Raw genomic sequence first — 27,011 nt, forward strand, 5'->3', positions numbered from 1 at the left:
TCTCCAGCTATGGATCAAGCAGTTTCTAGAAGCCTCTAGACCAGGGCTGTCAAATTCATTACCTATGGGCCACCTCCACACCCAGTTTAGCGAGGGTGGGAAAAGTCATGTGACACTGTGTTTGACACCCCATCTCTAGACCTAGGTCATCTTTGGGTGGGCAAAGAAAGAATTCTTTTGAAACGAGGGCAAACTTGTACCAGTAGACTGAACAATGGTATACGTCAATTTTCTATGTTCCTAACCTGTTTCTGGGCCATGTCTTGATGAATAATATCTTCAGCGGTATCTTCTGCTTCCCACCTTTCCAACAGTGATTTTTTTGATTTCTGAGATTGGATGGAGCCCTTCTCCTTGTATAAAGTCCACTTGCTTAGGTTTTCAATGGTAAGCCGTGGAAGTAACATTTCAGAATTCAACCAAGTTATGGGGTCACATGGAAGCGGATGGTGCTGAATCCAGTGTACTTGTTCCGTGGTTTCTGGTTCAATGCTCTGGATGAGATCTCCCGTATCTTCTTCCTCAAAGTGACTGGAAGAAGAGCCCTGGGACTTTTTCTTTTCCACTAAAAGAGAGGTAATAGCTATAACAATGTCTATTGCTTGTATTTCAAGATATATCAAACCCTTGTGTTTCAAGATATATCAAACCCTTGGTCCTTCCAAAGAATGAAAAACAAAAATGCTACAGAGATATTACAATACGGATGTTTCAAAAAAGTGTGAACACATTGTTTTGTGCATTATTTCCCACCACAGATTTTACTCCAAATTTTTAAATAATGTTGTACCATTGGAAATAGGTTTGCCTCTTGATTTGGTGATATCCAATTTGATGATATCTAAAAATAAATGAATAATTGTAGAATCATTTTAAATTGTAGCTATAAATACCACAAAGACAAAAAATGTATTTTCTAGAAAGTAGATAGATAATCTCTTTTGAGGGTGTCAATTCTGAACTTTGTTACTAACGTATGTATTTTGGAGAACAATGAAGATAATGCATATTGGATAGTCCATTAATTTGTGCATGGTTTGTTTCAATGTCCAACATTTTATTTATTCCTAGTACTACAGAACGGAAGAATATAATCAATCTGTGAAATGGACTCAGCATGGCTAAAGAAATAGTATAGCTGTTCTGACCTAGGCTTCCTGATTAAATAAGATGGGACAAACAGCATCTCACAAAGCTCTTTTATTTAACAGCTGCTAATTAATTTCATTAGCAGTTGTAATAAGTCCAAACAAATGAAAACAAGTCCTACTAAAGTCTTTCAGGGAAAGGCAGATGACATGCATGAACTTTGTTCTTCTTTAGCAAACTGCCAAGAACCAATCTGGAAAGTTTAAACAGGAACAAAAATTGAATCCGAATGAATGACGAGAGCTGTAGATGAATTGAGTTGCTTCCTGCAATTAACCCTTTTATGTTCTCCACTTATGTAGCCTATGGGAGGGGCCAATTACTGCCAAACCTTACTCCCAAGTAGTCCTTCTCCTCTGGAACTGTTCTCAATGCATTTGCACATTAAGAACAGGGTCCTCCAGTTCCTATGCCTTGGTCATGTCAGCCTCTGGAAGTTCTGGAGGCAGGACAGACCCCTCCAAATGGCCCTATCTGAATCCCTGCCTCTGACACCAAGCCTTCTCCAGATTCCAGGCCACTGGAGGACCACAACAATAGTAGAGAATTGAGACTGATCCCCTTAGTATTGTTAAATTTTGATTCTAAGAAGCAAGAACATACTGTGTTTCCTCAAAAACAAGACCTTCTCTTATTTTATTTTTTTTGAACCCTGAAATAAGTGCTTGGCCTTATTGTCATACATTTGGAAAGGTCACACTTGAAATACTGCATTCAGTTTTGCAAAAAGGATATTGAGACTCTAGAAAAAGTGCAGAGAAGAGTGACAAAGATAATTAGGGGACTGGAGGCTAAAACATATGAAGAACAGTAGTAGAAACTGGGCATGGCTAGTTTAATGAAAAGGACCAGGGGAGACATGATAGCAGTGTTCCAGTATCTCAGGGATTGCTACAAAGAAGGAGTCAACCTATTCTCCAAAGCATCTGAGGGTAGAACAAGAAGCAATGGGTGGAAACAAGGAGAGAAGTAACTTAGAACTAAAGAGAAATTTCCTGACAGTCAGAACGGTTGATCGGTGAGACAGCTTGCCTCCAGAAGTTGTGAATGCCCCAACACCGGAATTTTTTAAGCAGATGTTGGGTAACCATCTGTCTGAAGTAGTGTAGGGTTTCCTGCCTAAGCAGGGGGTTGGACTAGAAGACCTCCAAGGTCCCTTTCAACTCTGTTGTTGTTGTTGTTGTTGTTGTTATCATCATCATCATCATTATTACTCAAAAGCTTGATTGGGTTTATCAGCAGATGTCTTATTTTTTGGGAAAGAAGATATGTAGCCATTAGTAATAAAATGGAACTATGTAGTAGCTGAGCCCAAAAAGAGAATGCACCGGGAAGCTAAACTTGGAAGAAAGAGGACACAGCAAAAACATTTAGAAAAACAAACAATTGTACATGTTTGATTTTAAAAGAATTTTCATTTATTTTAGATTTCAAACGATTGGGCTTAGTTAATCCATACTTACTTATGGATTCATCACCTTGAAAACTGCAAGGACATCCTGGTGTATTTCTTTTCCCATTATTTCTAGAGATTCCAAGAGAAACATTTTCTGAATCCACTAATTGGTGAACCTGGGGAAAGACAATGGCGAACTTATTGTTGCTAATATGATTTTCTTCCTCAGAAAATTCACTAGACTTCATCTGTGAAAAATGAGCTTCATTGAAGGTATTGTTTGAAGTCCTCCCTTCTTGCGCATCCTTTTCTATTAATGTCTCTTCCTTTGAAATTTGATCACAAGTTGATGAAGAATATTCTTCAGTATCCAAATCCTTTCTCGTGTACTGTCCTGTTGAAGTCTTATTGCACTTCTTGGCCAGCCCAACTAAATTAACAATTCTCTTGGCCATTCCACTCCTGAATCTATCTGGCTGGCTGTTCCTCATCCGTTTACCAAATCTCTTGGAGAACCATCCTGAGACGCTGATTGCACGCACTATCTTTAAGAAACGATGTTTCAAGCTTGCTTTTGTGTGAGGTTTATATCTGAGCCAATGGGTTACTTTCCTAAAGGCTGAAATTGCTTGTAATGATCTGGGTCTGGGCTGCTTAAACATTAGTTGCTTTTCACCGGTAGTTTGTCCCCTTGCAATCTCCTTGGTCTCTTTTCTGCCTAGAGTCTGGCATCCAACCATTTTGATCTTTCCTATTTTTTCCCCATCTGCGTTTTTCTTCTCAGCAGAACGTCCTTTCGCTTTAGGTCTTGAAAGTGATTTATTTTTTCTTGTATTTTTTTCCAAGTGGAGACTTTCAGTTTCCTCCAATTCAGAACCGATTTCTGTTTCCTTTCTGGGAGAAAAAAGCTTGCCAATCGCTAATAGTTTGGTTTTAGCATGTTTGCTGTCTACCTTCAGCAGAATTTGAGGCTGAGAATCAGAGTGAGTATATCTTTTGGCCGGAGAAACTATTCCATCCACCCTGGTTCGACCCACTCGGCTTGACTGCTGTTCTAAATGGGAGCTTTGTTTGGCTGCGTCAGATTTATTAGGAGCCCGACTTCTACATTTTACCAATTGTGAAGATGTGCTTGGAAATCTGGCCACTGACTCACTGAAACTTGTATTTTCTTCTATTGTGGCGTTCTCTTGTAGGGACTTACTCATGCTAACATTATGGAACTTTGATCTTGTCCTGTCAAGAAGTGCTGTTCCCTTGTCACCGCCATTTTTCCCTCCAGTGCTACTTATCTCATTTTCGGTGTCTTCACTTCCATCTCTACTGTCCTCATAGTTGGACTTGTCTTTACCACTTTCATATTCCAGTGGATTTCCACGGTCCCCAGAATCTCTCTCATCTTCAGTGTGGCTTCTGCTGTAGTTTTCTGGACTGCTTTCATCGTCAGTTTGCTTGTGGCTGTCACTCAGTGGAGCTACTCCTGTCACTGAACTTCTCTCCTTTCTCTTTATTTTCTCCTTTCTCTTCAAATAATTTTCTTTACTTTGAACGTCTTTTTTCTTCTTTTTGATCTTAGGACTTTCTTCTCTTCGCCTAATTGTTTTCTGAGATGGTCGATAACTTCTCCTTTCTCCAGCAACCTGACTTTCTGCAAAAGCTGGTCGCCGTTTCTCACCAAGGCTATCTTCCAAAAAGCTTCTCTTCTCTATTGATTTGAACTTAGTCTTGCCTGTCCCTTTATTTCCACTTCTTTGGCTCCACCTACAATCATCTTGGGAGTCCAAACATGATGAATCTTCTGAATCCACAGGACTTGCTTTGGGAAGTGTTTTGGCTGACTTTTTAGCCTTCATTCCTTTGCCTTCCTTGTTTTTTCTGTTGTACCTCTTTCTGCTTTTAGAGTGAGCCTCACATTTAGATTGTTTTCCAGTTTCATTATAATTTCTTCTTTGGCATGACTCTTGCTTCCAATAGAACTCTTCCTCGCTTTCCGTTCCAAAAGATTCTGCATCAGTAGTTTTATAGTATTTTCTTGCCGACTCTTTATCTTCCTCTTTCAATGCATATTTCTCATGATCTTCAATGCCTCTTGGTTTGTAGCTTTTGACAATGACATTGTGTAGTTGCTCTGAGCTCTGATATTCTGGTCTCTGGGTCCTTCTTTGAGTCCTCTCTCTCAAATAAGTTATTGGTTCTGCGTAACTTCTCTCAAAATGACCTTCTCTAGTTTGTCTCTTTTCTTTCACTTTTTTGAAGTCGCTCCTTCTTTCTCCCTTGGTCAAATCTTTCCCAGGTTTTGTCAGGCTTTGTAGGGAAACATGATCCCTATCCTGATCAGAGAACCCATAATCAGAATTAATTTCTTCATCACTCTTTCTTTTCTTCTGTCTTTTCTTCTGCCTTTTAAATTCTTCCTTTTTTGGGGAAGGATTGCTGGATTTCTTTTTTCGATATTTTTTCTGTTCTGCCTTAGATTGAGAAGGTGCCATTTTTCTTTATTTGTGAACACATCTGTGGGAGGGGGGGAGGAAGAGAAACGTGTCATTTCTATGTCCAAACATTTGCAAATAACAATCCTTATATGCAATGCAACACATTTATAAATAAGACGATCAATTTCTGTAATATCAGAGGTAATTCTGTCCTCCAAGATTTTAGGGACTTGTCAGCCTATGGGATCCCAACACTTAAGGATATCAATGCTTTATTATTTCAACACACTATATTACCACTAAATCTTGTACAAAATATTATACAAAAATATCATATTTCTATCTTTATGTTTTATACCTGGACTTTCCTTTTTCTCTGCATTGAAATTGAGGAGAATTTTTTTTGCTGCTTCTGAATTAAAGAGTTGGGAGAAATAAACTTTTCAAATACAATCCTAGCAGGAAGGATGGATCCTATATAGTTTATTATTTAAGAGCAAAATTAGAGTTTCTGCTTATGTCAATGAAGCAAACAACCTGGGAGCTGCACGAATGCAGAAAGAAATATGCTAAACTAAGATGAATGGTCACAAAGTACAGAATGTAATTAAACTGTTTAATTTTCTCGAGCACTAAGCACCTGCAGATATGTTTTCTTTTTAAAATTCTCCTTTGGCAAATACAGTATAGCAATCTTATTCCATGGAAATTGAAAAGAATAAATTATAAATTAAATAAATTTTAAAGAATAAAATAATATTATATGTTTGATTATGAAATCAAACAAGTAATATTGTGCCCCCAGCAACAATTGTATCATTAGTCTGCTGAAAAATATTATAGGCACGAGAAAGAAAACTCTACATTTGACAAATGGGTAGGACTGATATTATTGATTTAGATAGGGTTTCAACTTTTTCTTTTTGGCTAGAATAATTGAGATTTCTTACAAAAGTGGTGACATGCATAACTGTTACCTTATTGCATAGTAGCACAAGTAAAATTCAGACATGCAAACAGTCCTGTTTATCTATCTTTCATTAATAAAAGCTAGTCCGATAAAATATGGTAGATTGTCCTGCATCCCAAATGAATGGAGCTACCACAGCAATAACATTTTATTGACTCAGGATCTAAACCCATATTTTCAGTGCATCCCGATTTAAAAATGTTTCCATTCTTCCAACAAAAAGTTCTGTTTTATCTTAATATCGCAAAAGCAAGCATTTTTTCCCCACTTGTTCCTACTTACCTGCCCACTCTGATTTCATTTAAGGGATTAGTTGTGATGAAGTTAGCAGAACTCACACTTTTGCAAAACTAAGCAAATCATGATCCTTATTTGTCTAATAACCAGTACAGGTCTTTCTGATATTTATATGCATATCCACTTTGATAGGAAACTGGTTGAAATAGGAAGTCTACGCGATGAGGAACAGAAGGATGAAGGGAAGCTGGTATCAATAATTCAAGATTCTGTGTGGCACGGTTGAACTTTTCAACCAACAATGGCACCAGGTGGCTAGCAGTCCTCTGGCAAAATAGAACCAATGAGTTTTGATTGAATGTAGAGGACATGCCAGATTCGGCAAAAAAGTGCTCTTTAAAAACTGCAGATTTTACATTGGAATCAACTCAGGAATCATTGCGATTGCACTTTTATTTTATTTTTTATTTTCAGGTTTTATGTTACAAACAACAATAAAACATGACAAAGTGTCAAAACAATAATTACACAGTTATATAATAAATTGTTTTTGATTCCCAGGTCATTGGATTCATAAGAAATTATTCAGTTCCATAAGTCCTTATGAAGAATTCCTTTCATCAGAAATAAAGATTCATATATTTCTGCAAATATACAAAATATACCATATACTTGAACTGTAGTCCTACCCTTTGAAGAGAAGATACCATATTATTTTTCCTTCCTTCATCATCTGCTCTTTAAGTTATTTGGAGTATCCCAAAGGAACCTTTTAACCTTTCTTGTAAATACCATTATGTCAGAGTGAATGGACTTATCAATATGTCCAACTCTGTCTGTCTATGTCCAACTCTGTCTGTGTAAAATATATACTCAGAAAGCGCCTCCATTACAATTGCAATTTTAATTTAGGTATTCCTGATGGGACCTGTGGATTTAAAACAATTTTGTGTATTAAAAAGAAAAGGATGACAAAGAATCCTACAGCATTTGAAAAGCTAATGAATTAACTGAGTCTTTGGAGAGGGGCGGCATACAAATCTAATTAATAATAATAATAATAATAATAATAATTTATAATTTGACTCCTTTCCTTCTTTCTGTGCCTAGCAGTACATGTGGGGTGGCAAATATTATTATTATTATTATTATTATTATTATTATTATTATTATTATTAGCCACCCCACATGTACTGCTAGGCACAGAAAGAAGGAAAAGAGTGAACTCAGCATATTTCCTAAAGACCAGAGAATGGGGGGTGGAGGGGGAGAAACTCTCATCAAATACTAAATGATCCAATTAAGGTTGATGTGCTCCTATCTCAGCTACTAATATTCAGGTGAAAAACTGCAATTGTTTCACCACTCTAAGCCTGAGAGTATTAAATCTGCATATCAATTCAAAGCCAACAACTTTAAGCTGGGGCCTTTTGCTGCTGAAGCCTGGCAGGTTCCCAATATTTCAGTCAACCATTGGACTAAATGAGAGCAGAGAAGAGGACAGACAATTTGACTCTGAGAATTGTATGAAAGCTACTGATCCCCAAAACTGTCATGGCTCTTGCGTTTGTGTACCTTGCTTGCCAGATGGGGAAATATACCTGCACTTTGAGAAACACTGGTTTCCTTGGGTTTTTGTTTGATGGAGGGCAGTTTTGAGATGGGACCAAGAGGACAGAGAGCCATGAAAAAAGGCAGCAAAGCATACACACCTCTTGCCTACTGGGTAAAAAGGCAACGGCTTTGCCTTTAACACTCATGAAGAGGGACACAATCTGAAGTTAGTTGGGGGAAAGATCAAAAGCAACATGAGAAAATATTATTTTACTGAAAGAGTAGTAGATCCTTGGAACAAACTTCCAGCAGACGTGGTAGATAAATCCACAGTAACTGAATTTAAACATGCCTGGGATAAACATATATCCATCCTAAGATAAAATACAGAAAATAGTATAAGGGCAGACTAGATGGACCATGAGGTCTTTTTCTGCCGTCAGACTTCTATGTTTCTATGTTTCTAAGAATTGGCAAGCTGTTCTTCTCTACATATATGTCCTCCATTACTGCATTTGTGGTTGCACTGTTTGCCAATGGCATCCCACCTGAAACTTTAATTGACAGCCTCTTTCAAGCACTCCCTTTAGCCGATATGTATTAATATTATCTATGCACACCTGTTCCTTTGTGAAGAAAAATGCCACCCACCCTTTCCACTTATAGACTGGACAGTCATCTTTCTGGGATGGTTTAATGAATCCTGCATTGAGCAGGGGGTTGGACCCGATGACCCTGGAGGTCCCTTCCAACTCTATGATTCTATAAATTCCCACCTCTCTTTGAAGTTTTCCCATCTCAGCTGCTGAGTGGATTTTTTTGGTACACCATGGGTTAGAAATCAGTGGTTCCCAAACTTGGCAACTTTAAGACTTGTGGACTTCAACTCCCAGAATTCTCCAGCCAGAATAGCTGAAGTCCACAAGTCTTAAAATTGCCAAATTTGGAAACCACTGGATTAGATGATGGGGACACAGTAATAAATCCCCCCTTTTGCGCCATGATGGGTGGGAGATCCATGGACTTGGTTTTTAGTAGCAACACACTCATCTGGGTTTGGTTTTTCTTTTTTGCAAGCTAGTTTGTCCGCCTGCCTAGGGGCCATAGAAAAGAGTCGGGAGGGAAGAGCCTGAGGCGGCGTTAAAGTGCTGTTATCTATTGTTAAAAAAGAAAAAAAAAGGCAGCTAGATCCTGCACCCCCGCAAGGTCGTTAAGATAAGACCTGGATGCTAGCCCTTCTTTTGCATGCTGGGTGGGGCCTGGATCTCTCTCTCGGCCAGTAATATTTAATACCCACTTGCATTGTGGGGGGGTGGCGAGAGGAGATAAATCTCCCCAAAGCCCGGTCCCGATTTACACTTTTGCCCCCCTTCGTCCGATCGCCCGAACCAGATTGACTTCGCTTTCCCCGAGAGCTCACGACAAGGGACTTTGGAAACGTTTGGAAAGAAGCAGGTTAGTTCGGATTTAAATGGTTTTCTCCCTCATGTATAGATGATGGGGATGATGATGATGATCATCATCATTATTTTAACGACCCCCAGTTTGGGGCCCCTAAAAGTGGAACGTATCTCATTCGAAGTCGCTCTCTTTCATCAATCTGGCCCGCTTCTTCCCCCTCCCTCCAAGGCCAGACGCTGCCAAAGGGGAAGGAAAGCCTTGCAAAGTAGAGGCCGCGGAGTAGAGTTTGGGGAGGCGGGGAGGGCCGGCTGCCCCACTTTCCCACCGCCGCTACTCACGCCTTCCTCCTGGCTCGAATGGGAAGTTATTGATTCCTTGCTTTTGCTCCCGATCTCTTTCGACAGCCATTGGGGGAGGGGCCCCCTTTTTTTGAAATAAAATTGGGGCTACGTCCACATTCAACGCGTTTATTTCCACCTTTAGAACGTGTGTTTTTAAATGGCCCTTTTTTCAAAATAATCGAATCGGCCAAATCGGTGTCTTTCTACCCCCTCTCCTCCCCTTATTTGGTACCAGATCTTTTCCAAATCCAACCCCGATGCCTTATTACTATTAATATTATTGCTGTTAATATTATTATTAGAATAGAATAGAATTCTTTATTGGCCAAGTGTGATTGGACACACCAGGAATTAGTCTTGGTGCATATGCTCTCAGCGTACATAAAAGAAAAGATACATTTGTCAAGAATCATGTGGTACAACACTTAATGATTGTCATAGGGGTCAAATAAGCATTATTATTATTATTAATGTCCCTATATCCCATAATATATTATAATTATTATATTTCTATATCCCATGCCCCGGAGCCTTCGTAGGGCGTTATTATTATTATTATTATTATTATTATTATTATTATTATTATTATTATTATTATTATTATTATTATTAACAACGTGCCCTACGTGGGCTCAGGAGCTTGGGATATAGGAAGATGGGTGTTCTCGCATGACTCGGATCTAAGGGGAAAAAAGAGATCCGGAGTCTTCCGCACTAGGTTTCTCTCTTCCCAAGGTCGAGGAGAGGGGCCCAGCCGGACGAGTCTTCCTCCCATTCCTCCCCACACGGTTTTGTTTGATTAAACCAGGTTTCGGGGCGGCAACACCGAATGGCGTCTCGGTATTAAAAAATAAAAAAAAAGTCCGCGTTTGGGAGAATCGCTCAGGATCGCGTGGCAGAAGAAGCGCGGCATTCGCCCCTTGGTTTAGGTGAAGTCCAACTTTATAGCAGGGATCTCGCGGCTTGGTTTACCGGTCAGGTTCAACCTGTGACCCCGGTTCTCGCGCTCTATTTTTCCCACCGAAGGAGGAAAGGGGGCGGGATCGGGTCCGGAGTTTTTAATTACTGTCTCAATTGCCAAGCGGGGAAACTCGCCTACCCAGGGGCCCCCGAGACGTCCCGAGCGCAAATTATACGGTCTCGGCTATTGGAGAAAGAATGGACGTGACTTGCGACTCCGTATCGCGTGCAAAGTTTCAATCGGATCAGGGAAAGGTTCAGAGTGGCGCTTTGATTCAACCCGTCGGTCAAAGGATGCGCGTTCTCAGGACGTCGTTGTTGTAAAAGGCGTGGCGTAGCTGTTTAATTTGGACGGGATAACGGAGAGGGATGCCTTCTTCGATTTTGGATAACTTTTGGGGTCACTTTATTCCCCCTCCACAATTTTTTTAAATTTTTTTTCCACACTCAACATACAATTTCATATATCTTCAATACACCTTAATGTATACTGTTAAAGACAATGAATAATGTGGACTAAATGCTTTCTTTAAAAACATACTGCTCAAAAAATAAAGGGAACACTCAAAGAACACATCCCAGATCTGAATGAATGAAATATTCTCATTGAATACTTCGTTCTGTACAAAGCTGAATGTGCACAACAACATGTGAAATTGATTGTCAATCAGTGTTGCTTCCTAAGTGGACAGTTTGATTTACTTGGAGTTATATTGTGTTGTTTAAGTGTGACCTTTTTTTTTTTGAGCAGTGTACATAGGTAAATACGTTTTTCAAATAGAATAAACTGAATCACATTTCAGGTTTACTTTATCTTATTTCATCTGTATCCCTCTTGCTTCTCTCCGTTTCCCCTCTTTCTATCTCAGGTGGCTATTCAGCTTCTACTACCTACTTTCTTACTCCTCCCTTTTTATGGTCATTTTAAATTAGTGGTTCCCAACCTTTTTTGGGCCATGCCCCACCTAAGCATCTCTAAAATCCTGGAAACCCCCCTTCCACATATAATTCTTATTATTTAAAAAGTAACTCCTACTCATGCAGATCAAGCCTAAACAAGTTTTCAATTGCCCCCATTAAAAATCAAATTGCCCCCATGTTGAGAACCACTGCTTTAAATGTACACTAAATAAATTTCATTAGAATGAATTCGTTGCATACAGCTATGGAAGGGTTCCCGTCTGCAATATATCCTACATAAATGTGGCAAAGACTAAATTTCCTGAGATTACATGAGAAAAATAAGCACAATCTTGTGGTTCTTTGTTTTGCTGCCACTTTAGGCAATGCAACAGGGGAGAGGGATGATAGGCTACGAATTCTGTTGGTGAAGGCCACCAAGATAACAGATTCTAGGAGGAAAGGGTGTGTAGGGGGAAACTGCTCTTCCTAATTGGCAGGTATTCAGATTCCATTGAAGCAATATTTCATTGGGTACTAATTTAATTGATTTATAAGCCGCCCAACTCATGCTGGACTCTTGTGTGGCGTTCAACATTTTAAAACAGTTATAGTAACAGTTTAAACCCCCCAAATAGATCATTCATATTCATGGCCTGAGCTAGATCTGCCCCAGGGTGAAATGGATTTTGAAGACCACTCATTTCCCCATAATTCCTATCACCTTTTCCCTCCCACTTAGGACTGTATGACTTGAGATTTCCTGATACAACTTGTTGCTTGTATCCTAAGATTTTTATTAATATTGATTGTTTCTTCATTGCTTATTTGACCCCTATGTCACTTGTTAAGTGTTGTACTACATAATTCTTGACAAATCTATATTTTCTTTTATGTACACTGAGAGCATATGCACCAAGACAAATTCCTTGTGTATCCAATCACACTTGGCCAATAAAGAATTCTATTCTATTTTATTCTCACCCAAATATCAAATATGGCCATAAACTTACTAGCTTCAAAAAATACCATTGCTAGTTAAATTCTTAGTCATTCATCTTCTAGTACCATCCAGAGATGGCTGGTTAGCCATCCAGGAATCATACATGCAATTGACCAAGGGGGCTGCTGTTTTAAGGAATTTGCCTTGAAAAGTCAACAGTGACTTTTCCATTCAGACACAACGTGAGTACCCATCTGAAAAAAAATGTTTTTTTTAAAAAAAATCTGATTTATTCCAGAATGCCAGTTTAATTATATGAGTGAATTGGAAAAACAAAAAGAATAATCTTCAAAATACATAAAAAAACAAACAAATAAATAAAAGCAATAATAAATAAATAAAAGCAATTGGGAGAGTCAATTCCAGAGAAGGAATATCCTCTGCAAACATGTACCTTCCAGTTTCAAAGAGAAAAGAAAACAAGTGTAACTTTAACTGGAGAAAGACACCAAGTGACACTACCAATTCCCAAGAACATCTAATCCCACAGGACTAGCCTCTTCTTTGGATTCAATGGAGCAAGAAATAATAACTTCCCATCCCCACTCCTCTTTCCTCTCCTACCTATTTATTAAACACGTTTTAGGGATATTTCAATAAATAATATGAGACTTAAGCAGATTGAGTTAATTTCCTTTAAAACACTTATTGAAGACAGCTTCCACCTTCACACCTACAGAATGAAAGACATAGATTTTGTACAATCAATCAATCAAGCAAGCAAGCAATAAATAAATAAATAATAAATAAATTTGTACATGGGGGAACTGAGATAATCTTCCCCCCTAGGCGTTACAATTTTATGCATGGTATGTCTGTCTGGTTTTTATTATAATGGGTTTTTAATTGTTTTTAGTATTGGATTATTATTATATGCTGTCTTATTATTGTTGTTAGCTGCCCCGAGTCTTCGGAGAGGGGCGGCATACAAATCCAATAAATAAATAATAAATAAATATTTACTTTCCCCTGAGTGCAAAGTTTGCCTGTTCTGGATCCTAAAATGGTAAGACCCATCCTTACTTGTCACAATACCTGGCCTCTTGAGCATCATACACTACCCTCCCCCCAGGATTCATAAAGCCCACCTACTCTGACCTTATTTAAACAAATCCCTAAAACCTGGCTATATCCCCAGGATTTTGGCTATTGTGGATGATGCTGTTTCCCCCTCCTCCTTAAAACGATTGTTGCTTTTTTCCCCAGATTTTTGATGGGGATTTTTTTCTTTGTGTGTGGTCTTTTTGTCATACTTCTATTCTGTTTTGTAAGCCTTCTTGTGTTGTAACTAATTAGGTGGCGTATAAATTTCGTATGTAAATAAATACAGAAAACGTTTGGTTTCTTTGTGCCAACAGAAGGCAGTGATTCAAGTGATGGTTTTCAGCCTGCTGTGTAATTAAAGATACAAGTGTCTTGGAAGAAAACATTTTCAGAGAATGGAAGGTAATGAAATGAAATGAAGTTGATAGTCTGCAAATGCACACTTATGGCAGGAGACAAAATAAAGTAATGTTGACTCTTCAACAGGAAATGGTTTTGGTTAGCAGATGAACACTATTACATTCTTTTGGAGAAAAAGGACCATTTCTAAAAATACATTTCAATAAAGCCAAGGCTAGCCAAACTGGAAAATTGTAAGCTCTGAATTAACTTTTTATATGCCAGGCCACAGGAAAGTAATTGGGTATCCTAATTTAATATTAAAAAAATAATATGGTTTTAGCATTTCCGTTTTTCTCATCCAAATGATAACAGAATGAATAAATTGAGGATTATTCCATTTCTACCTTAGTGTGTCATTGAGTAATTCAAGACATGATTGGTTCTTCCTCCTAATTATTATTAATGGGTCCATTAGGCGGTTCTCCCGCCTAATGGATCCTCAGGGATTTCAGAGGGTGCTTTGGGATTTTCTATACTCATTTATACACAATCCGTTGGAGTCACTTGTGAGGGCCTGGAATACGGCCTCAAAGGAGGCTCTTGACTGGATTGCGCCTTTACCTCTCTGGCAGTAGACCCAGGAAAGCTCCTTGGTTCACTGAGGAGCTCCGGGGCATGAAGAGACATCTGGAGCAGCGTTGGAGATGCAGTAAGTCTAGATCGAACCAAACACTGTTAAGATCTTATATTAAAACTTATCTAGTGGCTATCAAGGCGACAAGATCTTCCCATCTTGCCGCCGTGTTTGCGTCTGCGGAATCTCGCCCAGCCGCCCAGTGTAGGGTGACTCTCTCACTCGAGCATTTGCAGGGGAGAGCTAAGAAATTTAACTAGTTTCTTGTAGATAAAATTGCTCAGATCCAGACTGATCTGGACTCCAACTGGGCGGGATCGACTGAGGTGACTGGGGCAAGTCTTAGTCCAGTTGTATGGGATGAGTTTGAACTCGCATGATGAAGTTGACAAGGCCATATAAACTGAACTCCTCCACCTGCTTGTTGGACCCGTGTCCCTCCTGGCTGGGTTCAGGCAGTAGGGAGATGACACGAGGCTAAATGCAGATAATTGTCAATGCTTCCTTGAGGGAGGGATTCTTTCCATCTCGGTTGAAAGAAGCGGTTGTGCGGCCTCTCCAAGAAGCCTTCCCTGGATCCGGCTATTTTAAACAACTACCATCCAGTCTCTAACTTTCCCTTTTTAGGGAAGGTTGTCGAGAAGGTGGTGGCGCTCCAACTCATGCAGTCCTTGGATGAAGCCGATTATCTAGACCCTTATCAGTCCAGTTTCAGGCCCAGCTACAGCATGGAAACTGCTTTGGTCGCGCTGATGGATGATCTCTGGCAGGCCCGGGATAGGGGATTCTAATAATTCTGGGCCTACTGAGTGTCAGGAAACATGGCATGAGGAAGGCTCTTTTCGCCCTTCCTGGGGTCCTAGAAAGGCTTTGGAGCTTGGGGAGAGCAAAAAAACCAGACCTTCCAGTTCAACCAAATGTTGGCAAAGGGCCATTTTCTGTCTCCGAAGGGGGTGGGGAGAGAGGCTGTTTTTTCCCTCCCAAGGCTCCTAGAAAGGCTCTGGAGCCTGAGGAGAGTGAAAAATGCGGGGTGTGGGAGGGGTCACTCTTGCATGTGTGGGGGCCCGTGCATGGAATTATAGGTGTGGGTATGCACACGAATAAACCCCCTCCCACACTCCCCCCTTTGGCACACAAACCAAAACAAGTTTTGTCCTCACTGGCCTAGTGGTTCTAAATATAAGGTTAACATGCTAAGTCTAAATCTGATCGGATTTTGATCTTCCTCCCAACATAGGATTCCTCCTCCTCTTCCATCCAATGCATCCATTTCAACCTGAGGGCTAGGTGCTTGTTAGTTGACTTCACAACTAACAACAAATTCAAACTATTGTTCACTGTAAAATATGGGTGTATTAATGATTCATTGCCTTCATAAAACCTGGGTGGGCAGTGTGTTTCTGTGATTCCTGGGATTTTAAGACCAAGTTCATATCTGAATATCTGACTGAATTGTTGCCAGATTTTTTAAAAATACTTTTATTAAAATTACAATTAAAAAGATAAAAACAAATACAAACTAAAAAGAATTTGAAAATGCAGAAGGAAATAGAAGATAGAAGGAAAACTAGAAAGATAGAATAAAAATATACATTTCTTTCCATAATTCATCTCTCATCTATAAACAAAAACTCATCATTTCAATCCTGTTAGCAGTTAGCAGAAATAACAGCACATCTCTTTGATCAAATAAACCAAATTTATATTTGTTCCTTTTACTTTTAATAATTTGAATCGTGATCCTTCAAATAATGTCTTAGAACTTTTATTTCTTTTTGTTATAATTGTTCCTTCTCACAAAATACTTCAAAGCTTTTTAAACAACTCCCTCTTGCAAATTCAATATAGGAAAGTTATCCAGGACACTATTTGTATATCCCTTTAAATTATTAACATATCAGCCGGTTTCATTTACATGTCCCGCGTAGCATCTTTTTCCATATCATTCTTCTAGCCTGTCATTTTTTAAAATCCATTTTCCGATAAGTCTGTCTTGTCTGATAAAATTGATTTCTCTTCCATAACTTCTTTTAAACACAATCAAAAGTTAAAATTAGCTTCTAGGTCTATTGTTCAAAAATATATTTCAGTATGTCACTGGTAAAATACTTTCCTCCATTCTTTTGTGTTATTTTTCTTTAATTGTAACCTTTAATTCTTTCTAGTTCCCTCTAATGTCCAACCTTAAAAATCCCACCCTATCACGTTGTAGACATTCTCATGAGCTCTCCTGATTGGGAGAGGAATTATGAAGAGTTTGCCAAGTCTTCATTCTGCCACAGTCATCACCATTGCCGTCTGGCGGGACCCAGGGAAAGAGCCTTCTCTGTGGCGGCCCCAGAATCAACTCCCCCCAGAGATTCGGAATGCCCCTACCCTCCTCGCCTCCCGCAAAATGCTAACCTCCCCCCATTCTTCTCTGACCTCTATATTGATTAGCTGGACCAAGTGTGTATGATTGTGTAGTTAATGTGTTTTTATGACAATGTATTTTAATTTAATTTTAAATTTTAACATTAGATTTGTATTGTTCTGTATTGCTGCTTTGTTGTGAGACGCCCCGAGTCTTCAGAGAGGGGCGGCATACAAATCTAATAAATTCAATTCAATTCATTTCCACCCTTTCTCTCCTGGAAGTCAAATCCAGGAGAGAAATCCAGTGTAGGTATCCCTCTGACCTTCCTGCCAATCAGCTTAACTCTGTTGGGAAAATTAGTGCTAGAGTTATGGTTGGGGGTCCCACAACACGAGGAACTGGAGGAACTGTATTAAGGGGTCGCGGCATTAGAAAGGTTGAGAACCACTATGTTATATAGTTTGACGGTGTCGACAGAGAGAACGCAGTTACTTATAATATGATCACAAAAGTTGTCTATATAAATTATGAAAGTGTTGGTCCTAGAACTCTACCTTGAGGGACATCACTGTTGATAGGTGCAGGGTTTGATAGGGCACTCCCTATTTTAACCACTTGTTTTCTGTTTGACAGGAACACAGTTATTCAATCAGGTAGGGGTCCAGAGATGCCATTAGATTTAACTTTCAGAAGTAGTTTGTCATGTATGACTGAATCAAAGGCTTTACAAAAGTCTTATGTGAATTGGTGATATCTAGCCCAAATAAAATAATGTTATTGTATCTTCGTTGAGTAAGAATACAGTGATCCCTCGATTTTCGCGATCTCGTTCTTCGTGAAACGCTATATCGCGATTTTTCCCACCCGATGACGTTACTCTCTTCCTTCCTTTCTCATCTTTCTTTCTCTCTCTGTTTCTCTATCTTGCTTCTTCCTCTCTCACACTCTCTTCCTCCCTCTCTCATCTCTTTCTTTCCTTCTCTTTCTCTATCTCTCCCCCTCTTGCTGGCGGGCGGCGGGCGGGCGGGCGAGCGGGGGCATCAGCGAGGAAGACCCAGGGAAGGTTCCTTCGGCCGCCCAGCAGCTGATCTGCTCGGTAGCGCAGCAGCAGCGAGGAGCCGAATCGGGGTTTCCCCTTTGCGTGGGCGGCGGGGAACCCTGATCTTCGTCTGCTCGCTGCTGCTGCGCTACCGAGCAGATCAGCTGCTGGGCGGTCGCAGCAGCAGCGAGCAGACGAAGATCGGGGTTTCCCCGCCGCCCACGCAAAGGGGAAACCCCGATCTTCGTCTGCTCGCTGCTGCTGCGCTACCGAGCAGATCAGCTGCTGGACGGCGGAAGGAACCTTCCCTGGGTCTTCCCCGCCGCCCACGCAAACTCCACCATCTGCGCATGCGCAGCCATGAAAAAAAGGGTGCGCATGTGCAGATGGTGTTTTTACTTCCGCAACCCTACATCGCGAAAAATCGATTATCGCGAGGGGTCTTGGAACGGAACCCTCGCGATAATCGAGGGATCACTGTATATTGCTTGATGGTTGGTAGATGTTTGTGGTTGTGCATGTGATTGAGATAGGGGTTGTTGTATTGGAATATGATTTTGAGCATTTGGATTTCCATTTATCTGTGCTGTAATTTTTTTATTCAAAGATGTGACGCGTACTTCTAAAGGTGCTTCAATGGAGTAAATGTATGTTTGTTGTGTTTTTATGGTTATTTCCAAGGTTTTGCACCTTTCAGATGTAGTAATTAGGTTATCCAGTATTGGTAAACATGGTGCACAGAAATAAGGAATTGTGGGAGCTGCTTGTAGGAAATTGGCTACATTTCTTTATTTCCAGACAGGTGTGGTGGAATTTTTGAATTCCTCATCCACTTTGATGGTTTTGTTACATTTATAGTATTTCTTGTCAAGTTGGTAGAGGTATCCTCAATTTGAGGGTGTTTAATTGTGGAGTTTTTTGAGTTTTTGTTTGGCATGGTCAATAATCAAATAGTGTCTGACAAATAATTTGTTAATATCAATAATCAATTAGTAGTAGTTAATCAATGTGTGATTAGTTTATAGTACCTAACTAATCAAATAACCAATCAGATAATTAAACTAATTAATGCATAGTTAATCAGTATTACCTAATATTAACTAATGCATAGTTAATCAATATTACCTAATATTAACTAATCAAGTGATCAACCAAACCAGTAAAACTATCAGATCAATACAAAATATCAAATAATAATACAATCAATCAATCAATCTACAGTTACTCTATGCCTGAATTATCCAGAGGACCTCGAGGGAGGGGGAAGGGGAGGCGATTCATCCTCAGGCATTGAATTATGTGTGTGGGCTCTGCGTGCTACCTATGGTACCTATGCCATAGGTTTGCCATTACTGGCCTAGGCTAATCCCTGTAGTTTTTCTGGCTCCTCCTTAGGGCTGGAGAGGGAGACTGGTCCAAAGTCATCCAGCTCATTTTGTGTTCTAAGGCAGGACTAGAACTGATGGTCCACTGTTTTCTAGCCTGCTACCTTAATCATTGTACCAAATTTAGAAGACCCAAATTTATAGAAGTGTTAATGGGATTAGTTTAAATTTATAGAAGTGTTATAGAAGAACTTCAGATCATGCAGAATGCAACTGCGAGATCAATCATGGGCTTCTATAAGTATGCCCATGTTACTCCAACACTCAGCAGTCTGCATTGGTTGCCGATCAGTTTCCGGTCACAATTTAAAGTGTTGGTTATGACCTATAAAGCCCTTCATGGCATCGGACCAGGATATCTGCGAGACCGCTTTCTGTCGCATGAATCCCAGCGACCGGTTAGGTCCCACAGAGTTGGCCTTCTCCAGGTCCCATTGACTAAACAATGTCGTCTGGCAGAACCCGGGGAAGAGCCTTCTCTGTGGTGGCTCCGACCTTCTGGAACCAGCTCCCCCCAGAGATTAGGATTGCCCCCACCCTCCTTGCCTTTCGTAAACTCCTTAAAACCCACGTCTACCGTCAGGCATGGGGGAATTGAAACATCTCCCCCTTGCCCATGTAGTTTTTGTGTATGATTCGATTGTGTGCTTGTTTTTTATATATTGGGGTTTCTTTTTTGGACTTTTTAACCTAAAACTGTAATTTAGATTACTAAATATTAGATTAGTTACTATGTACTGTTTTTATCATTGTTGTGAGCCGCCCCGAGTCTGCGGAGAGGGGCGGCATATAAATCCAATAAATCTAATCTAATCTAAACTAATCTAATCTAATCTAATTGGATTAGTCATAAAGGACTTATTTATTATATTTCTATCAAGTTGAAGAATGAAATAGCCTATCTCGTAATACAAATATCAAACTGTCTAAAATCATGAAAAGGATCACAAGGTTCAGAAATCAAAGCTATTAAAAAATATTTAGCTGCAGAAGCAGGCACATTTACTTGAGAAGGAAAGCCCAAAAAAAATTGAAAGGGTTTTTCCTTCAAAAAAATTTTTTTGTGGTCACCTGTATTTTTGCAGGACATATCTGGTTGTGTAATCAAGACCAGAGTATGAATGCAATTAACATTGCAACTGCCTATGATATTAGAAGGATCTTATATTTGAAAAGGCTTGGAAAGTAGAGACTCTTCAAAAGATTTGTACTTTGCCTCCTTACTCATTTACATCAATTCCAAAAGCCAGTCAGAATCTGAGGATGGGATTATGACCTCCCATTCTTTTTTGATACAGTGGGATCAGGCAAGTGATATATCATTTCCTCCAGGCTGGTACCCTTTTGCTTTGCATTTCCTATAATTCGCTGCCAACATAATGTTTGATTGAAGTCCAGTATGTCAAGAGAGCAGCAGATGTGGAATGGCTTCTGCAAGTTTCAGGTCTCTCTTCTCTGTGAGCAGGCACAGGAGGATTATGGCAGCATATAATCAGAAAGGAAAACAATTTCTGGGTGTATAATCGCAATGTAAATAAGTATTTCTCAACCTTGGCAGCCTGAAGATGTTGTGGACTTTGCTTCCAAGAATTCCCCAGTGAGCATGCTGGCTAGGGAATTCTAGGAATCAAAGCCCACACATCTTCAAGCAGCCAAGGTTGAAAAACACTGCTGTAAACACATACAGGATTATTCAAGGTTTCCCAGCTGTAGCTTTGGTTAGGAATAGATTCCATGTAAAAAGGGCATCCTGACCTAAATTATCTGATCATTTGTTCCAGATTACTGATGTCAGAATGCTTATGACCCTGTAAAGTTTGGATCTTTGTCCCAACTGCTACAGCTTCAATAGCTTAGGCCACGAAGCTTACTCCAGGCCTATGAGATCTAGAATGTGTGTTGCTTGGCAACACTATAGCTATTCCTATATCAATTACAGACCTGGAGGTGGGGGGAAATACTAGAAGTACCACCCTTTTAGCAAATTACATATTAGAAAGCTCTTTTCATTGACTTTCACTTTTGTCTTTATCTTTACATCTCAGGAACTCTCATGGAGGCAGCAGCCACAAAAGATAAGATGGCCGTGCATCCCAATGACACAAAAAAGCCAAAATCTTGCAGGGAGAAGTTTATTCAAGCATGGAATGAAAAGCTGAAACTCCAGCCATGCCCCACATTGTATTCCCAAACACTAGCATCTCAGTCGACAGTTGATATTTCTGCCCAGGAAAAGCAGACAAGGAACAACAAGGCCCTGCCAGATTTACAAACAAGGACCTCATTGCAACATAATGAAAATGCTGTTTACTTTGTGAAAGTAATGTCTCTTCCTCCAGAGCAAATGCATCCAACACCTGGGGGTGGACGTGTAGGTGAACACTGTACACAGCAAGATGCTGTGGCAACCTGGCATAGCAACCGTGATGCTACAGACAAGAAGGTGCCAAGTGGATCCGTGACAAGTGTTGAAGATGAACTCCTACAGATTTGCGTTTCTGATTTACTGATGGAGTCTCCAGCACGGAAGAGGCCCAGATTGCTGCCACCTCACCGGAAGATGCATGTAGAAGTATGGAAGAAAGAGGCCTTGCCCCCATTGCAGGAGCATGCAAGAAATCCAGTCCCATTGGCATACAATCACCTGGTAGATACCATGTCAATGACCAATCTTGCTGACATCCCTGAAGTGGAATCTTTTTATCGCAAATTTAATCCTAAATTAAAACAAAGTTATGATAGGAAGACTAGTCCAATGCAGCCAGGAGCCAATGGTTTTTTGCTTGTCAGAAACGCAGATGTTTCTATCTCTCAAGAGGCTAATGGAAAAATTGCTAAGCACCATCCACAACCGAGCTTGAGGAGAAGTTCTCCCTTACCTGATCTGGTGGCAAACACAGAATCCATGAACTCTCCAAATATCCACCTGCCACCAAAGAAACGCTACACTCATGGTCGTCTCTAAGAGACCTGCGGCTAAGTTGGCTGCATTTTATGCTAGATGTGCCTAAGGCCAAAACTTTTAACAAATCTTCTAAATAATTATAGATGAATTTATATTAGATATTTTACAGGGCTTAGTGTAAGAAGTTACTTTTGTATTTTTTGAAATAATTTTTTAAAGGATGTAATTGAAATTGTTTTTCACTAATTCTTAGTAACTTTAGAAATAGGATATTATTTTCTCCCCTTTTCACCTACCAAAACAAGATACTTGCAAAAACACTTCTGTCCGCAGTGTGGCTCCTTCAGCAATGAAATTGAATGATCCATTCTCACATGCTCATAAACAGGAATTATTTTAATGCATGAGGAATATTGTAGAAATGTAGGATGTCACTATTTTGTGTACATAAAATATGGCAAAATCACGTATTTGCCCATTTGTGTGCAATTATTTTTGCATTTTTCCCCATGTTTGATGCCACTTTATTGGCCAGAAAAAGGATCTTGTATTCTAAAATTATAACATGTAAATGTTCCTTATATCTGCTTAGTTCTGTACTATCTCATGTTTTCAGGCTGCAGTCTGAAGCCCAGGACTTAAATCTGGGGGAGTGAGTACAAATCAGAGGCTGTACACCTGAGATTTTCAGCCTTTCACTTTGTTTCATCTGGGAAACATTATTTTCTAGAGAGAGGAGCAATGGCACATATTTTTCACCATGAATATAAGAAATGAAAATATTTGCCTATGGTTTCAAATTTCCCTAGCATAATTAGATTTGCAAGGCTGATAGCAGCCCTTTAAAGAAGACAAGCTTGGGAAGATGTCACAGGAAGACTACAACTATATCTCATTGAAATAGGTTATAACAAAGTCTTGAGCAAGACCAGTTGTTAGTGATTTGATGAGGTGTTCATTAAAGTTCATTGAACCACAGGAAATGGGAATCACCTTGTCCTACGCTCAGATCGTAGTTTATGTCTCCCGGCAAAAATAAATTAAGATAGTATCGCAAGAAAAAAATAAGTAAAGGTACTGTTTTATTTCAAGAAAAATTAATGTAGTGTTCACCTACAAATCAAGTTAAATTTGATTAGTTCGCTCGCATTTGAACAGCTACAAAAATAATCTACCCAGTCTGCCAAACAATTTAACAGTACTGTAATACGACAAAAACTTCATTGGAGCAGCCACAGAGATTTAAAGTGACATATATTATTTCAGTCATTTTTTAAAAAGCACACTTCTAAAATATGCCTCTGTTAAACACCCATTATGATTTTAAAAATGTACAAAAAATAATAATCTTATTGGAAACCGTACTTATTCTTAAAAGTCTGCTTCCCAAACAGTAATTTTTATAATTTAAAACCCATCCCAGTACAAATATATATATATATATTTTAAATATATATATATTTAAATATATATATATATTTAAAAAGGAAATAAATTGTGCAAACACTTGAATAATTGCAAAACACAGATCCAGAGGCATAAAAAGGAAGAGTGGTTCCAGCCTAGTCACAAGGCGGTTAACTCAAGATAGGTAGGAGCTTCAGGTGAGGCACAATGAGGAAAAGAATGCAGCCCTTCAATTCTATCCGAAGCCCTGGCCAGGGGATGCTTCTCAGCTCCGACGATGGTGTACCTTTGTACACAGTAGTGTTATGGCACTCCTTTTAAATGCCCAGACCTCACAAACGACATGCCAAGGCACAATCATTCTGTTGGAAAGAAAAAAGCAGTTAATCTATATAACTTATTCAATTTATAACAGTCTTTGCCAACCTAGTGCAACAACCAGATATGATGGATTTAGTAGTTCCATGATTTCTAGATAATTTATAGGGTCAGTTGACTGATGAAACACTGAATTGATTTGAGCCAGTGCAGTGAATAACCTGGATATTGTGGTCTTGGCAAAACTAACTACCTTGGGCCAGGCTGTGTATTTAATATCTGTAGATTTTAAAGATCTATGTACTACTTGCTGGTATTTCCCCCCTGGCTCAAATTCTCTATCAGTGACACCATTTATCTTTCTATTTACATAATGGTGTTGGATTCATCCAGCAGCTTCTAAGTGGCCTGATATAATAAATAAAATAGTCCAAGAAATGTTAACCTCATCTCTAGCAGCTCCCCTGGAAGTGTCCCACTGTTGCTAGGCCTTTCAGAGAAAGGAACTAAACTATTCTTCCCAGAAAGAAAAAGAAGGCCAAAAGGCTCTGTTAGTATGTTGGGCTTTGTAGTAAATTCTGGCTAGGTTCCCAGTAGTCTGTCTTAAAGAGAGAAGAATGTAGGAGGAAAATGAGGAATAAATCCTCTCCATTCATTCTGAATTTAAAAAAAGAGTGAGGAACAAAAAACCTCTGAATGGTCTTGTTGACAACAATAATGTCAAAAATTGTCATCACAAGACTGTCTTTCAAGAGCAAAATAGGCTTTAAGAACAGCCTTTTCTGGATAAAACAAGATTAAAGTTTCCATCAAGATATCGGGACTCAGTAATTGGACAAGAAACTTTAAAAAAAATCTGTGACTTGGTTGCTGTACTTTAGGGCTGTCAAACTGGCGGAATGGATGAGTCACATGCTGACCACTCCCACGCCAGTTTAACTAAGAGGAGAGAAGTTATGATAAGACACCATAATGACGATGGGTTTGGCACCCCTGCCGTATATACTGACCGCAGCAAGAATTCCTTATGCTTAAAATGGGAAAGATACATTAATCCTCACAAAGAATCAAATGCTTTAATTGAAAAATACATTGTTTTGTTTCTATTTGGAAACTGCTTGTAGACTTAAGAGAGACAGAAAAATATATGAAATTTTGACTTTAGGATTTGCTGATTGGACAAGTCTGTTGTAGAAATGTTTAGTACAGTGATGGCGAACCTATTGGTTGGCAGGACAAAAGGGGGTGCATGTCAACATGCCCACACCCATCCCTTCTCCCCCACGCATGCACACCCCTATGTGCTGACCCTGTGCACAATTCTCCCACCCCTCCACGCATATGCATAGACTTCATTGAAACTTGGGACGGTGAAAAAAATGGGCAGATCAGAAGTTCGGAAAAACAGACTTCAGGTTTTCCCGTTGTACTGCTTTTTTGCACTCCAGACATACTTCAGAGATGCTTCCTGAAGCCCCGGAATGTGAAAAATAGCACAATGGGAAAACCAGAAGTCTTTAACTTTTGGTTTGCCCGTTGGGCCATTTTTCGCACTCTGGGGCTTCAGGAAGCTTCCCTGAAACCTCCAGAGGGCGAAATGGCCTTCACCAGGGACGAAAATCAGCTAGCCAGCGCTGGAGCTGACATAGGGCAACACCTAGCATGCCCTCCGATACGGCTCTGCATGCCACCTGTGGCACGTGTGCCATAGATTCGCCGTCACTGGCCTGGTATGTTAAATATGTCAAGGGAAAAAGCAAGTCTGTACTTAACACATCTTTCTTTTTCTCTAACCTTCACTTTCTCCGTTCCCCCTTTTTTCCTTCCTCATTTCCTATTGCCTTTATCTTAATCTTTATTTATGTTATGAAAATTGAATAAGCATTTTTTTACAAAAAGATATCAAGACACAATCCAGGCTTTCACTGAGGAAGTTGGTGCCCACATTTTTCTCTATTCTGGTCTAGATTACAGGGGCACTATGGCCGAAAAGGCAACTGGCTATGAGGCCCAGACTGTTGAAATTCTCTCTGGAATAAAGAGAGCTCTGGAGATGCACATATGTTCCTTATTGGGAAGAACAACAGCATATAGATTTTGCTAATAAATTATGTATACAGCTGATTTTTGGGTGCAGATGACAGAATTTGCCACATGCAATTACCTGTGAGTTGCAGGTTCCATCCTGTTCTGAACCTTAAAGGCGGCCTTTCATGGATTCAAGGCACGACCAAACCTCATTCTTTTTAATCACTCTGGAGTTTAATTTTTGAACTGCCTCTTTAAGATTGAGAAACCTTCAGAATTGCAAGCCTGTAAGTTGCTAGCTGAGGGTTTTTTTAAAAGAAAACAAAGGAAATGACACCTTTTTACCTTTGTAAGATATTTATTTTGATAACTTTTTTGCAATATATAGCAAAGAGGTGGCTTTAGAGTTTTTAGAGTTTAAATGCTAATGCTTCATGAAACTGGTTTAAAGAAAGACTTTGAATCTAATGAGAAAGTTCCTTTCCTATATTAAAAGTCTGTTTTGTTTACATTTTTCCCTGCAAAGCAAGATTTGAAAGTCTTAAGCACATGATAGGAAATATTTGATGAGTGGGCATATGAAGAAGTCCTTGAGCTTTTTAACTCTTTACTAGAACTAAAGGTTGCTACCAAAAATGAACAAACTCCTTTGAAGACAACAGACTGGATTTCAACGTGGACTTACTACAATTTACAAATTACAAAAATGAGATGGAAATGATAGATTTACAAGTAGAACTGGGTGATCGTGGGTTTTTTTAAAGGACATACAAGCAATGTATCTGTTCTGTCCCAGCAACAAGCCCCCAGAAATCACAAAGAAGGTGCTCGGTGAGACAGCTGCTAATTAATATCTTAACAACTGGCCAGAGTCCAAGCAGATATCCTTCCCTGTAACTTATGCAAGGTTGGCAGAAAGCCCAGAGGTCATTAGAAAAAAAATAAAAAAGCTGAATTTTAACATCACAAGCTGAACAAGAATCTCAGAGAGAGATGGAGATGACCCAAAACCACATCTGGAATGGAACAATGTTGACTTCCACACTGAAGTGTCACGTGGCTAAGCCTTAAATAGTCTTAAGAGTGTGGCCAATTGTTCTACAGATCTATTCATGCAGAGACCTCCTCTTACTTAGCTGCTCCCGTGCACCTCAGGAGGTGCAGAAGGCCCTAGTTGACTTTTAGTCTCTGACACGAATCCTCTCCAACC

At 39.6% G+C, this 27,011-nt stretch overlaps 2 protein-coding genes across 7 annotated transcripts in view; one reads left to right on the forward strand and one right to left on the reverse strand.

Moving 5' to 3' along the window:
* Positions 1-8,960: 8,960 nt before the first annotated feature.
* On the forward strand, positions 8,961-22,518 carry LOC139161160 (uncharacterized). 2 transcript variants are annotated; one of them, XM_070739924.1, is made up of 3 exons: positions 9,038-9,193; positions 13,702-13,789; positions 21,189-22,518. In XM_070739924.1, the coding sequence occupies exons 2-3, from the start codon at positions 13,783-13,785 to the stop codon at positions 22,106-22,108; spliced, it is 927 nt and encodes a 308-aa protein (XP_070596025.1). In that variant the 5' UTR covers positions 9,038-9,193; positions 13,702-13,782; the 3' UTR covers positions 22,109-22,518. The 2 variants fall into 2 exon arrangements, with proteins under 2 accessions (XP_070596026.1, XP_070596025.1); XM_070739925.1 differs by lacking the exon at positions 13,702-13,789 and having other exon boundaries at positions 8,961-9,193.
* Positions 22,519-23,728: 1,210 nt separating this feature from the next.
* The window catches only part of LLGL2 (LLGL scribble cell polarity complex component 2), a 102,945-nt gene continuing 99,662 nt past the window's right edge, over positions 23,729-27,011 (reverse strand). For all 5 annotated transcript variants that reach the window (XM_070739923.1, XM_070739919.1, XM_070739921.1 and 2 more), the window contains exon 26: positions 23,729-23,817. In XM_070739923.1, the coding sequence (XP_070596024.1) occupies positions 23,813-23,817 (5 nt within the window). In that variant the 3' untranslated portion in view covers positions 23,729-23,812. The remainder of the gene's footprint in view (positions 23,818-27,011) is intronic.

The sequence above is a fragment of the Erythrolamprus reginae genome, chromosome 2, assembly GCF_031021105.1.
Source record: "Erythrolamprus reginae isolate rEryReg1 chromosome 2, rEryReg1.hap1, whole genome shotgun sequence".
Taxonomy (NCBI): Eukaryota; Metazoa; Chordata; class Lepidosauria; order Squamata; family Dipsadidae; genus Erythrolamprus; species Erythrolamprus reginae.